Source organism: Sphaeramia orbicularis, chromosome 13, assembly GCF_902148855.1.
Source record: "Sphaeramia orbicularis chromosome 13, fSphaOr1.1, whole genome shotgun sequence".
NCBI lineage: Eukaryota > Metazoa > Chordata > Actinopteri > Kurtiformes > Apogonidae > Sphaeramia > Sphaeramia orbicularis.
In genome coordinates, this window is record NC_043969.1 from 34,491,391 (window position 1) to 34,507,202 (window position 15,812).

Here is a 15,812-nt window from a genome sequence, read left to right on the forward strand (position 1 = left end):
CACAAACTGAGACCTCGTTTGACATCGATCACATGATTTTCTCATGAAGCTTCATTTGATTTGCCCACTTTTGCTCGAGACACGCATCGTAACCTCAGTTCATTTGTCCTAGCAAGAGCCAGGAGAGACTTACAGTGTCTAACAGTGCATATTCTTTTTTTTTTTTTTTTTTTTAACCCCCCCCCCCTTCTGGGGACAACTTTATTTTTTAATTGCAGCTTGTGCTTAACAAGTGAAACAGTGCAATTCAAGATTAAAGATCTTTATTTGTCCCTGGGGGAGAATTGTTTCTTCCACAGTAGCTATTAAAACAACAACAAACAGCACTGACAAAACAAAGTGAGACAACAATCATAAAAACTGGTGGTGCACGAAAATACTTAAATAAAATGTATACTGCTACTGGGTCAAAACACAGTATTTGAAATCTCTCTGATGGGACAATTTAGACACAATTTGACAGATTAGTGTTGTAAAATGACCCACATTTTTACTTTAAAATTAATTTTTGCTTTAGTTGGACCATAAGGGATTATCCAAAACAAGGAGCTACTTTATGTTGAAATAAATGTTGGAATGGCAGTCAGTTAAAGTTCGCTCTCTGATGGGACATTACTGTAGTCACTTTTCCATTGGACATCCGCGTAAAACTTTACCGATATTTACTAAATGTCGAAAAAACAGAAGTGTGTAATGTAGATTTTTCCATTAAATCACAAATGCGATGATTTGTTTATTATCACAAGATGACATGAGAAGTCATTCCATAAACATGGCGACGAACATAAATATGGTGTTGATTTACAGATATATTCATTGTTATTATATATTACCCCTCTATCTCGTACTAAATAAAAAAATGATTGGGTTTCCTGGTGTGTCCACACATACCGCGACATGTTTCTTCTTCTTCTTCGCTTGTTGTAACGTCCATCAACATCTGTTTTTTTTTTTTTTTTTTTTTTTATTCACCTGACTCCAGTTGCAAAAAACAGGTCTTTCCATTGCAGTTTTACGTGATATACCATTTGCACTACGCCTGAAAAACCATCTCTTGCCAGCACAAAAACTTTTAATCGAAAAATTAGACTTTTGGCGAAATTATCGTTTTTCCATTAGGTACATTTTTATGCTCAAGTTATATTTGCGCAATTTGAGGATCAATGGAAAAGCGACTACTGTTTTGACACCACTACTATACTACTACTGCAGTTGTTAGTACCAACAATAGAAACCTCTACATTCCCTTCTCTTGTGTTGTTGTAAATAAGTCACATTAGCTGACACCTCAAGCACAAATGTGTTCCCTCGCTTTGAAGGTAGCATTTAAGTTAATTCAACCAAAAATTGCTCAACCATATAAATAAATTGTATGCTGCACACAGCCGTGTCTTTAACCAAATGAATTACCCCGTTTTTTCTGAACTGCCTTGTCATCTTTGCATGTTTTTTCACGTTCCTCAGAGCAAACATGTTTGTTGTCCGACATCAGTGAAGGAGTGAAAAGGCGGGATGTTCTTCCTCAGACGCTGGATTCATACCTGTCAATTACACATCACAATCACAACACGGAGCCCACAAACCCTCCACCTCACTGCCCGGAGCGGAAGGAATTCGCTGGGTGATTGCGTTTGCTGGTAGAGCATGTTACAGCAGGTGAGGACACGGGTTGTTGTTGGAGTGAATTAATTTGTAGCTGCTCTGTGTGTGTGTAATGGAGACAGCCTGTTGACTCGTCCCTCCGAGGCAATTCCCCGGTCACATGAAAGGCCGAGCTGCTTCACCTCTCATCCACTCCCGTCTCGCTGTAATCACAGAGAGATGAGCTGTGGATGTATTGTACAGTCGTATAATTTACTATTATTTCACTCGGTGTGTACATCTCTTCCTTTACAATCACACAAAATGACATCTTTTTCCTCTCCAGCAACACTCATTGTTGGGGAATGTCCTCAGAGCCGTTAGCTAAGATTTGGTATCTTGTGTTGTGGTTGTTTTGTGGTTATCAGGATGTGCTGCCTGGATGTGTCAGACAGCAGGAATCTGAGAACCAATCAAACAGTCAAAACTTTACATGCACTCACATTTTCAGCGCATCAAAGCAGCTTAGGGCTGGTTTTGTCAAATTATATTTAATACTTTAATTTGTTTATCACTTAACCCTATAATGCCCAACGTATCATATTTGATACATGAGTTTTGAAGCCCTCTACATGATCAGTGGGATATTTTTTTTCTTGAAAAACCTGATATATACAATTACAGGGTGGGGAAGCAAAATTTACAATGAACATTTAGTTGTTTTTTCTCAGCAGGCACTACGTCAATTGTTTTGAAACCAAACATATATTGATGTCATAATCATACCTAACACTATTATCCATACCTTTTCAGAAACTTTTGCCCATATGAGTAATCAGGAAAGCAAACGTCAAAGAGTGTGTGATTTGCTGAATGCACTCGTCACACCAAAGGAGATTTCAAAAATAGTTGGAGTGTCCATAAAGACTGTTTATAATGGAAAGAAGAGAATGACTGAGCAAAACTATTACGAGAAAGTCTGGAAGATACTATTAAAGAAGAATGGGAGAAGTTGTCACCCGAATATTTGAGGAACACTTGCGCAAGTTTCAGGAAGCGTGTGAAGGCAGTTATTGAGAAAGAAGGAGGACACAGAATAAAAACATTTTCTATTATGTAAATTTTCTTGTGGCAAATAAATTCTCATGACTTTCAATAAACTAATTGGTCATACACTGTCTTTCAATCCCTGCCTCAAAATATTGTAAATTTTGCTTCCCTACCCTGTAGATACATGGATAATCCACCAGAGGGGAGGAATTCATTCACCAGAGGCCTTTCCAGTGACACTACAAGATTGTCATTAATGAGGAAGGAGGCAGAACTTTGCCAATTTTGAAAAGGAATTACCAATTTGTTAGAGAGGTTTGTGTTACATTATATTTTTATTTGTTCAAAAATAATATTTGACCACTGAAACCCAATATATCAAATGTGATACAAAATTGAAACTCATTCATGGAAATTGATATGTGAAAAAAATTTTTTTGGTTGTTCAGAAGGACCAATAAAGGCTCCAGTTTCAAAGAACTGGAATTTTCTGTCAATGATTTAATGGTTCAGGCTTTACAGGGTTAAAGGGGTTCTATGCAGTATTGATATTCTAAACTCTCAACAGCAGGAGGAAGTCATGTAATAGGGACCAAAACCACTAATGAATCAACATTATGTTTCCACAGACTGTATCAATTAAGTACAAATATCTATATCATAAAACTGGAAGGTCTCAGAGAGTCTTTGTATGTGTGTGTGTATCTGCACAGTTCTGAGAAATTGAGACGTTTTTAACTGGCCAGTTTGGTACCTACAGTAGAGGAATAGTCCCATCTCCACATCAACCATCTCTGCGAGTTGATAGGACCAATGCTTTCGGAGATATTGGTTATTTTGGAATACAATAACCTTACAATTACATTGCATTGCCCATGCAGATTGACCAAAAGCACAGTACCGCGCTGCATGATGGGAAATGAAATTAAAAACAGGAACAACGCATTTACTAAGTTCAGTCCCTAGGTATCGGTATTAATATGACCTGTGATTCCCCACAGGTCAATGCACTAGTATAATAGATGTAAAAATGTTATTGTTTACACACATCTGTATTACGATATCAAGCTGTTTTCTCCTTCAAACTAAAACTCATAGCTAGTTATTTTGACAGTCGATCAAAAATAACTGCTTTAACCCTTTCATGCACAGTGGTCACTCCAGTGGACAGCTCTTCTACAGCTGTTCTCTTGTATATTCATGGGTTTTGTTGTTCTTTTCATTGTTTTTTTTTTTGTTGTTTTGTTTTTTTTACACATATCTTTATTAAAGTTTTAAGACACTACATATCTTTTCTGACATGAATTGGTAACATTACGTAGATCTCTCCTGAGCATAAACCCCCAGAATCACAAGACCTCTCCATAGTTTTCACACAATTTATAAGTAAATACATGTTTCTGTGCATCAAAAATTAAACGTGTGGTGTCCAGCTGAGTGGACTTGTTTGCAACTTCATGAAAAATAGGTTCATAAGAATTATTTTTTTTTCATGATTATTTTTTGTATGTTTTTTTATTTTTATTTTTGAAATAATTTTTATTTATTTATTTATTTTGTATTTATTTTTCAGAAGATAATTTTCAATGGCATTGGGTTTTTTTTATGCCTAAAGAGGAATAAAAACACTCAGGAAAAAATTTTGATATAGGTTCTCATAATTCGTGCATGAAAGGGTTAATATTTCCGTGTCAGCTGATAGTTTACATTATAGCTCTATTGGCTAACAGCCATAGTAAAACCACAAATCACTTCTATTTTCTGTACAGTTTGCGTTGTCAACAGCTGCACTAAAGATCTGTTTGGAATCATCCAAACAAGGTCAGAACTGTCACAGTTTAGTCTGAACCGTGGATCAACAAACAGCAACTTAGCAAAGATAATAACATCACATCATAACTTCGAGCGGGATGAGGATCAGTACCTCCAAATCCGAGGCCATGGTTCTCGACCGGAAAAAGGTGGTTTGCCCTCTCCGGGTCGGTGGGGAGTCTTTGCCCCAAGTGGAGGAGTTTAAGTATCTCGGGGTCTTGTTCACGAGTGAGGGAAGGATGGAGCGTGAGATTGACAGACGGATCGGTGCAGCGTCTGCAGTGATGCAGTCGCTGTACCGGTCGGTTGTGGTAAAGAAGGAGCTGAGCCGAGAGGCGAAGCTCTCAATTTACCGGTCAGTCTATGTTCCTACCCTCACCTAGGGTCGTGAGCTTTGGGTCATGACCGAAAGGACAAGATCCCGGATACAAGCGGTCGAAATGAGTTTCCTCCGTCGGGTGGCTGGGCGCACCCTTAGGGATAGGGTGAGGAGCTCAGTCACCAGGGAGGAGCTCGGAGTAGAGCCGCTGCTCCTCCGCGTCGAGAGGGGCCAGCTGAGGTGGCTCGGGCATCTGTTTCGGATGCCTCCTGGACGCCTCCCTGGAGAGGTGTTCCGGGCATGTCCCACCGGGGGGAGACCTCGGGGAAGACCCAGGACACGTTGGAGAGACTATGTCTCTCGGCTGGCCTGGGAACGCCTCGGGATCCCCCCGGAAGAGCTGGAGGAGGTGTCTGGGGAGAGGGAAGTCTGGGCATCCCTGCTTAGACTGTTACCCCCGCGACCCGGCCCCGGATAAGCGGAAGAGAATGGATGGATGGATGGATAACTTCGTATCTTCATTAGCCTAAAAATCAAACTCATCAATGTGGGAGAAATTTTGCCATTTTCCATTCTCCAAACTCCATTCTTTTCATTCAGAGCTGTGTCCAGTAGAGCATCCAGCTGTTATCACTTTCACTCTAAAAATTGTTTCTTAGTGGTTCTCATCCCATCTGGTCACTTTCTGATGCTTTGGTCAAAGGCCCCATGGTCTTAGTTTTCCTCAAAATAGGAGACGACAGAGTGACTCACTACTCCTTCTAGTGGTCGCATAAATCCTGCGGCCCATCAGTGCAAATACATTCATTTCATTTCTCTACAGTCTAACACACTGGCATCTTTGGTAGAACATCAGAGCTCTTTATTCTCAAGGCTGTAATGATAATTTTTAATTTTTAATATTCGAAAGACGTCATATTATTTAGAGAGAATGTCATTTTGATTCTCTGAGGGTAGAAAGTTAGTTCAAGTTTGAGGAATTCACGCACTGACTAATTCTTGCTAATTTGCATCACTTAAAAAAAACCTTTTAATTATCATACATTATGCCGTACTGGCAGATGAAATCATTCTCATTATCAGTCCAAATGAACATCTGCTGACTCCCAGAAGCTAAAGCTCTCTGGGGGTGTTGCAGAAATATTTGGTATTCTGATTAACTGAAAGGGTTTTATGAGACCTTTAGAAGAAAACTTAAATTATAGATGTAAGAATGACACCGATATGAACATTTTAGGCACAGCAAGATATCAAAACAGACAAACGCATAATCTGGGCTTCATATTCTGTACATACTGAAACAGACAAAAAAATCTTATCTCTTAATTTTATTTATTACAAAAAGACAATACATAAAGAGATTGTTGCTATCAAACAGGATGCAGCCCATGTAATGTACAGAGGATGTATAACTTGCAGACTGTGTCTCTGGTTAGACTTTTCAGAAACAATACAAATGTAAGTGTAAAGAGTAAGAGTACATCATACAGGCATGAAGACTGACAAACAACAAATACACAGATCCGGAAATGAGAGCATCAATAAACAGCAGTTAATACAGAAAGTAAATGACTGCTGAAAAAAAGTTATGACTGTGTTCTCAGATTTGTCTTTTTTATGTTTTGCAGAAATATTGAGTCTCTTCGTCAGTAAATGCTATCTTTCTTTCCAAATGCAGTACATAGCAGTGATGGGGGAATTTTAAAGACTAACATGGATGGATGGATGGATGGATGGGTTTGCTTGATGAACGCTGATGAAAAACTCTTATTCACTTGACTGTAAGTTGTGGCAGATCACTCAAAGGCTATGTTCAGACAGCAGGGCTTAATGCACAATTCGAATTTTTAGGTAAAATCCGATTTTTTTTTTTGTGTGTGCTTGCTCATGTTACACAATAAATGCAACTTCTATCAGTTTTGAGTATGAACTGAATGCGACCCTAAAGTGACCCGCATGCGCAAAAGAGGTCCTGACGTAATACGTGACCACACAGGCACGCACTGTGTTTACAGAAGTAAATATACTAGTCAACATTTGCTAGGGATCAGTTTTATATTTGCACGATAATTGATGTTGTATAATATTTTGGGTGACTTCATATATTATGTGTGTACTTTGGCTAGTCATGTAAAGAAAAATGGACCAAAAGGTAAAAAAACGTAAATTTTTATTGCACTTTCTGGCAAAAGGGTGATACAACCCTAGAAATTAGAGTTCACAACAATTACTCTTCCAATTTTGTTTTCACTGAAACCACTCAGAATGTTCTGAAACACATACGGTGTGTTGTCAGTAATGTGTGTGGCCACCATCCGCATCCACAGGCTGTACTCCACTGGGAAAGTAAATTTTCAAGTTTCCAGAATTACACCCCTGAATATAGCAAAGTTATAGTCTGATCCCTAGCAAATGTTGACTAGTGTATGTTTTTCTGGCTGCTCCTCCTGGGACACAGAATTGTGACGTTTGTTGCATTTCAATGACGTAAAGGTCGGATAAATGCGACCTGGCTTTACAGACTGAAGTCGTATTGCAAAATATCAGATTTAGGACCACATATGAAAGTGGTCTGGGTCTGATTTGAAAAAAACTGGATTTGTGTTGTTCAAACTGTCTTCAACAGATTGGATACAGGTTACATTGGGGCAAATAAATGGATTTGGGCCACATTTTGCCTGCAGTCTGAAAGTAGCTAAAAAAAAGTCATCTTGCTCAGAAAGACACTTCAAAATCACATTTTAATTTTGAGATAGGACTGAATGATTTCTGATGTAATGTGTCTTTCATCATGAAGTGACCTCTAGTCAAAATAAGACAGAAGGAAGGAAGAATGCACCGGACGATTATAACATCACTCACCATCCTCAATAATATGGGATTCTTGTAATGGATGATTCAGTTGTCCACCTGGGAAAGCTGATCAGAAGTTTATGACTTGACTTCTAGTGGTGACTCGACTGGATGTACTTTATTTTTTAACACAGAAACTTGCTTGAGTCTTAATGGCCAAGAGTTGAGACTCACTTGTTTCTTGCATATGAATAACTTACTCTCACACAAGCAGCTGCTTCATTTCATCCACATTTTCACTTTCACATTTTCATCTTGTTACCCTTTCCTTATGACTTTGGGAAGATCAGCTCTATGATAAAGACTGGGTCTACATGTGAAAATCAGCTGACTGTTACATCACAGGATTTTCAGTATTGATAATGTTTCCGCGGATAAGCAAATAACAGTGATTTTAGTTTTTATGTTTCGTCTTTGGAAAGCTGAAAACATAACCTATAGAGTCATTGATTCATCATTTATGTACAATAACTCTATGATTCGACCAGCACTTTGTAGAGACAAACTACCTCTAACTACACAGAGATATAAGTGATAAAGCGGAACATCTGCCTCAGTCTGTGGTATGCTGGGAATCTGTAGAAGAGCTGGAAAGCAACAGAGATATTGAGTCAGACTGTGGTATTGCTGGAATGTTTTCTAATGATGTTTATGTTTTCTATTGTACTCGTCTTTCTGCCACAGCTGGGTACGATTTATGTTGCATAAGAGCCCCTGAATGCATCATTATTGTCAGAACATTAAACGTAACATATGGATCAGCACATGCATGAAGGCAGAATGCAGTGATTTTTATTGCAGTGTGTACAGATGCAATCATTTTCTGCACTGTAAATGCAGTTTAACCCTGTCAGTCTCTGCTGCTTTAACAGACTCCCTCTTGTTCCGTGCAGCAGGAACATGTTGCGTCGCTGGCAGGCAAACCCACGACTGTACGGCCGCATGTTTCAGCAACACAGCTGGCTTCATTCTCCTCTCCTCACTTGAATGTCACTCTGCCGTGTGAAGACCACAGACACTTCACCATGTCTGCCCCGTCTTGACAGCCATGTTGATATCGCCGATAAGGAGAAGAGGGTGAGATCTAGTGAAATGACAGCGCAGAAGGTGTTTCTCCACATACACTGTAAAACTCACTCTGAACCTGGAGCCATGTTCTGTACTGTGACGTTACTCTCACACACTCATTTTTGTCAATAATTCAGTGTTTATACTCTTGATTGTTAAGTTCCTTTGCCATCTGTAAGGTGTCTCCCACTAAAGATTTCTACTCTTTACCTGTGTTTCAGCAACGAGATATCATGAATTGTGTAAATATACACGCCACTTTTAATTGGTGTGTTATCTGTGCGCATTATAAGCGTTCCGTGTATATGTTCACCCTGCATCAAATACCATGCGATTAGCGGTTAGGGTCAGGGTTAGCGCAGTGTTTTTCAACCTTGGGGTCACCTGAAATTTCTAGTAATTGAGAAAGATAAAAATAAAAACTTACTAATAAAAATATAAGGTGAGTTGAGACAATCCCAATCCATAAAAGACATGATAAACTATGAAGCTAAAACTGAAGCACTGTGGTACTGTTTATCTGCCAAATGTTCATTGTGGTCAGTTTCAGATGCTGCAGCTCTTTCATAATTCATAGTTTGAATTATTGTTTGTTCAGTATTAATTGTCAGCCTTGTAAATCCAAGCTGGACTGACTGTACATATCCTGACCAAGGAAAATCAAATTCTCACTTTGTGCAGTAATCTACACCTGGCTTTTCTGCCTCCGTCCATAATAATATACATTATATAGACTAAATGTCATCTAAAATTAATGTTTATTTGCAACATAGTATAGCAAACTATTACATGATCAAAAACAAATTAATTTTAGCAAAAAAAAAGTCTCCATTTTGAATGTCTAGGGTCGCCAGAAATTTGTGATGTTAAAATGAGGTCACAAGCCAAAAAAGGTTGGGATCCACTGGTTTATACCCTGATTAAGTTACTTTGCCATCTGTAAGGTGTCTGTCACTTAAGTTTTCTGTTCTTTACCTGTGTATCAGCAACATGATATCATGAATTGCATAAATATACACGCCATCCACTTATTATCTGTTTACATTATAAGCATTCCGTGTTTATGTTCACGTTGTGTCAAATACCACACGATTAGTGTTTAGGGTTAGGGTAAAGTTAAGGGTTAGGTTTAGGGCTAGGGCTAGCAGTTACAGATATGTAAACCAGAGATCTTGGCGTAAATTGACACGTAATCAAATGGTGTTGAATAGTACGCGAAAGGATGAAAATGCGTACGTATAGCACATCAAATGCGAGAAGAACTGGTGTGACATACAACGCGATTTCATTAGATCAGTCTGGTTTCAGGCTGTAGAAAACACTGATGTGTATTTTGTCCGTTCACAGATGTTTTCAGTCAGGTAAGGAGATTAACCCTTTTAAGTGACTATTTTTTGTTAATTTCCACGCACGTTACAAGACAGTAACAACAACAGTTCCAGTGAGTACAGTGAGTCAACAATCTCAGGTCCAATGTGGTCTACAGGGTCTGTAAGGTCCACCTCTGCATGAACAAAGTGTACCTGCTTTGTTAGGTACCATGAAGAAATGGTACTAATGTAAGGAATGATGTTCAAAGGGATAATGTGGATGTGGACAGGGGTCTGGATCAGCACTGATGTTGGTCTAATGTTCTAAAAGTGATGTCCTAAAGTTCTAAAATACAGTCGCGGAAAAATTATTAGACCATCAAAAGTCATCAAAAATAACGGTTATACAATCAAGTACTAACTCCTGTGTGTATCATGTGACTAAAACAGACAGAAAAGAAAACATGGAATGCCTAAAAACATTGTTTTTGTCAGTACAATGCCATAGATATTGATGTAAGAACTGAAGGGATTTTGGTTGTCAAGAAAACATGGAAAATGTATAGCTATCAGCTCTGAAATTAAACACTTATGAGCTATTTCTGTTGTTATCATTATATTTGTTCAAACAAATGGACCTTTAGTTGTACCAGGCATTAAAATGAACAAGAAATTGAAGAAAACAAGGGTGGTCTAATATTTTTTTCTGTGACTGTACATGTTTCTTTCACCTTACATGTGTTTTTCTTGTATTTTATATATAAATTTCCTGGATTTTTAATTTTTTTTTTGCCACTTAAGGACAAGGAACCAAATATGGTAACTTCATTGACCTTGATTTTCTACTTTTTTTTTTTTTTTTAATTTTGCAAAAGTAATACAATCTTATGTCCTCCAATAACACACTAAGGTTGAAATACATGATTGAAAGCTGCAATTACCAATCACTGATTCTGTCATGTGACCTGGGTGTGATTCTGCTGCTCTACTCTGTTTGGCAAAGTGACTTCTAGTGGAGGCTGGTGCTAAAGAACACTGAGGACACAAGAGAATATAAACGTAGCAGTACTTAATTTAGTTGCAGAATCTTTTACTGTTTTAATATTTTAAAGTTTGATTTATATCCAGATATATATGAGTGAAAATATTGCTCATTCTACCTCTGGAAATTACACAGTGCTGTAACCATGACAAGGACATTTCATTATGTGTGACTTCTAGAGGCGGTTAATTCATGTGCTTCATATTCATGGAGTCCTGAAAGCATCTATATGACACTTGTGGCGACTGAGCAACCCAGTAAAAATCATTCAGTCACATAAAAAAAAAAAGCGTCACTGGTTTTACTTAAATAGGAAATAAAAGTGTTCACATGGAAATGAACTAAATACAGTTAAAACCAGCCTCAAAACATTTTGACATAAAATACACAAAGATATATCATTATAATTTTATTTTATTTGGCTTTCATATGTACAGAATTTTTCAACAAGTAATTTTAAGTGAACCTGTCTCTTTTTTTCCTAGAAGAGAGTTGCAGAAGGAGTCATCAATTTCAGATTCTGTTTTTTTAGGTTTTTTTTTTTTTTTTTTTTGGGGGGGTGCGGGGGTTGTCCCTGGTTATTTAAGTTGATGCAGCTTTAAGGAAAGTAGTCACATTTTTACATTGTGGAGTGTAATGCTGTTACACTAAAAACTAAATGTCATTTCTTGGGGGGGGGGGGATAGATTTCTGTAAGCAGCTGTGATGTCAAATTAAGACATCAAATGGAACAGTTTTACAGTGCATGAGATGATTGGGTGTACTTTAGGAACGTTCTTGAGGCCTCAAATATCTTGCACAAGCATGAGTCAGTGATGTTTCTGTCAAAGTTACAAAGTTAAACACAAAAACAGAAATGGAAAAGAGCCACAACAGAGGCAAACGTGCAAAAATAATTAGAATCTTGTATTACATGGTGATATTTTCCTGCTTTTATTGAGATTTCTAATTGACTGAGTGTTTTTGTAGCCTAAAGTTTTGCAATCTTTTATGATTGGGTCGTGAACTCTGTAAGTTTTAATCCCTTACACCCTTGAAGCTAAAGTGACTGGTGAACAGACTGGAAAATTATCATTCTTATCTCTCTGTAAATCAGCCAAAAAACAAACAGTAATATCCTCTTACACTTGCTTTTGTTTCTTACTGGAGGGGTTGGCACTGAGCTCCTCCGCCTGCTGAGGATTTGTGTCCTGGCCTTGGTATGTCAGCCATCTCTGGCAGTTTGCTTTGGCAGGCTGTGCACGTCCCTTCGGTCTTTTCTTGACATTTCTGTCATAGTCGCGCTCTGTAGCGGGAAACTGCTCCATATGTTTCACCCATAAAAACCCAGTGGTCATTCCCAAAAGATTTTTTTTCTCTATATTTAACATTTCTTAATTGATTTGTCACCATTTATTATAGAATAATCCTCTGTATTTGGCATTTTTTCAGTAAAATCAGACCTTTTCCAACATTTAATGTACTGATCATAATAGATGTAGATCAAATTAAAGTTGAGGGTTATTATATCAAAAAACAGAGAAAACTGAAGAAGAGTGACTGTTACAGTAAAATATAATAATAATAATAATAATAATAATAATAATAATAATAATAATAATAATAATAATAATAATAATAATACATTGGTTTTATATAGCGCTTTTCTAACTGAACATAAAACAAGTGTCTCCATCCATTGTTATTAATCAAACTTTATTGGTTTTACTGGTGAATCATTTCCATGTTCACTATGGAGCCTCTGAACATCCAAATGGGTCATATCTGATAACCATGAAAAGATGACAAACTGTATTTTACACCAGTTATGTACATGTATTGATAGGATTCATGGATCAACAGGTATTAATCTTTTAAACCCTAAGCCTAAAATGTTACGCCTGGACTTTTGTTTTTCTTATTTTGACTATAAAAAGGTTAGAAAAATATGCTGAGTGAGTCTGTTTGCCCATTTTTCCAGAGCTTTTTTTTTTTTTTCCCACCAGATCTTTCAAAATCTAGCAGTCATTTACAATTTGCCGCATGCTAAAATTCTGCTAAAATGGTTTCTTCTCTAGCTTCTCGTACAGGTGTGGGTGAAATTAGCATAATGACCCACTAAGTCTATAAAGTGCAAGGTCTCAAGGTTCAGAAACCGTTGGAATTTTTCCAATTGCACAAACAGTGAAAAAATTACTGCCATCCAAACTGCACATGCACAGGTTGTGTTGCTGATGAGACATCAGGTTTTAAAGAGTTAAACGTTTTAGATCAGTGGATGGTTTTGGTCACTGGTGGATGTTGGGTCTTTATGGGTTAACTGAAATTGTAATACAAGAGATGTATGTATGAAGCTGAATTGTGCATGTTCAGAAGCCATTTTACTTAGATTTTTATCACATGGCATCAATATACTAGCTTGAAATACCCAAATTTTCACTAAACAGAAGCTTCAAAGCTATAGAACTTTGATGTCTTGGTTAGACTATAAATCCTGCAAGGGGAAAAAAAAAAGAGTCTTTGAAATGAAGCACAGCGCCCAGAACTGCAACAAGTCTTTCAGTCAGACGTGAAACTTTGATGTTTGGCCAGTACAAAGCCCCCCACCTCTTATAATACACAAAAACCATGTCCTCTTTTATTTCACTGTCTTCCTCCAGGTGCAGATTCGGCTCCCTCTCCCATGTGGAAGCAGATTCAGAGTGTTTTTCCTGTTGTCGCACAAATAAGGCTGTGGTTATTTCTTTTTTTTTTTTATTTCTTTTTTTTTTTATCAGGGTCACGGGCCTCCCAGGTTAGCATGTGAGAACATCCAGCTGCGTCGGAGTCGAGCTGTTCTCACTCCCACTGGCCTTGGACTATTCACCTCCACAGCTCAATCTGCCAAAAAGAAGGCTGCTATTCATTAAGGGCAGCCAGTTGTTCCAGTTTTCCTCACAGTGGACACTCATTTCCACTCTTTTTTGTTTTTTTCTTTTGCATGCATACCCCCTTTTTTTGTCACCTTCCCAGACAAAGTCAACAAGGCCAGAGTACATTTTGTCTGAACCGGTCCACTGTCACGCTCAGAGTGATTCAATAATTCGATAAACCACGTCTATATGTGCATATTTGATGCTTATTTAAAGGTGGGAAGTGACGAGAAGGCAGGAAACATGAATGGGGAGATGCAACAAAGGCTTCAGCACACTACAGTCCAGTAAACCTCTTCAATTAATTGGCCTCTATTTTAGCTTGGCCCGTTAAAGCTAAACCTCTTGTGTACCTTGTGTAACCTAGCCATGTGACCGTTTAGACAATAGAGCAAATGTAAACACAGATACCCAACAAGGACATCAGGAATGTCACTCGCTCTGAACAAAAGATCAGGAAACATTAAAACCACAGTACACATACATCTTATCTAACTAGTCAAACAGTGGGTTTATTGGTTTTGTATGCCTGCTATGTTCTGCACAAAAATTCAATAATTCCTGGTTATGCTTCAGAATAATGTCATAAAATGCTTCTTAGTTCTCTGAATGTTTCCAGGGTATTGTTGCTGTGTTACGGTACAATTTACAGCATCAATGTGTGTGTTGTAGTCAGCATGAAAAGCTGTCCACCGGCTCATGTGCCTTTGTTTTTACAGCTGAGGGTGGAGGCTAAAGATGACTTGTAAAAACCATAAACAAAAGGAAGCTTTGTACCTACGTCGAGAGACTCTACATTTCAACATGTTTTGTGAATGAGAGGCATCCGTCAGCGCTCATTTCCTCCGCTCTGGTCAGAGGTCAAACAGAGTCCAAGTGTTAATTTGCGGTTGTTATTTCGACACTTTACTGTTACAGGGGAATCTGCATCAAAAAAAGTGGACGAATAAAGCTCAACAATGGTCTAAAGTCGAGGACAATTTACAGACTATGAACCCTGTTGGGGAGCCCAGGAGCAGCATAAACAAGGACTCAGCCAATGAAAAAGCCAATGCTCAGACATGCCCCTCTCGTGGTTACCCTCCATGACTTTTCTCACTTTCACTCACTTCTACCCACAATCCCAATATGTGGTGCACTTGGCTGTATACCTACATGTTTTTTTTGTTTTTTTTGACTCGCAGTGAAGCACAAAAAGGCTTTTGTTACAGTTCTGATTTCAACAGTAGTGTTTTTCTGCTTTGAGATTGACGTTGTTTACCACTGTTGTCAAAGGGAAATTACTTGTAGCTTCTGTTCAGCACCGAAAAAGAAAGAAAATACCAAAGAATAGATACTGAGGTGGATTAAAAAATATATATAAAGCATGATTTTATCAGTTTAAGTTTCTTTCTTTTCTAAAATACATTCTTGCTTTTGTATAAGTTCATGACTTGTAACATTTGTTGGTTTTCTTTCTCATCTCTCATTTGCGGCAGCACTGTAAACTATAACGCAAACATCTCTGTTTGCAGTAAAAACATGACCTGTCCCCATATTATTAGTATAATAGTAGATATTTTGGATGTGGCTTTATTTAATAAATGTCATGGATAATAGAACAGCATGGGGTCTGGTGCAAAATATAGGACAACAGAACATTTTTATCTGTTTCTTTTGGCTCAAATAACAGACAAGATGCACCTCAATCAACACATTTCCACAACAAATCAATTCAAAAGCAAAATATTATTTTACTGTCATTGTGATTCTGATACATTATAGGTGATGGAAAAACGGAATTAATCGTCACAAAAGTGATTTAACTTTGTCTTAATTAGAAATTCCATCTAATACTGAGCTATATTTAATAAGTACTTTGTATATTATCCCAGCAAGGAACATAA

At 37.8% G+C, this 15,812-nt stretch overlaps 1 protein-coding gene across 1 annotated transcript in view; it reads left to right on the top strand.

Annotated features, from left to right (window-relative positions):
- The first annotated feature begins 1,434 nt into the window (after positions 1 to 1,434).
- The window catches only part of stard13b (StAR related lipid transfer domain containing 13b), a 124,071-nt gene continuing 109,693 nt past the window's right edge, over positions 1,435 to 15,812 (top strand). The window contains exon 1 of the mRNA XM_030151798.1: positions 1,435 to 1,656. Within this exon, the coding sequence (XP_030007658.1) occupies positions 1,645 to 1,656 (12 nt within the window). The 5' untranslated portion in view covers positions 1,435 to 1,644. The remainder of the gene's footprint in view (positions 1,657 to 15,812) is intronic.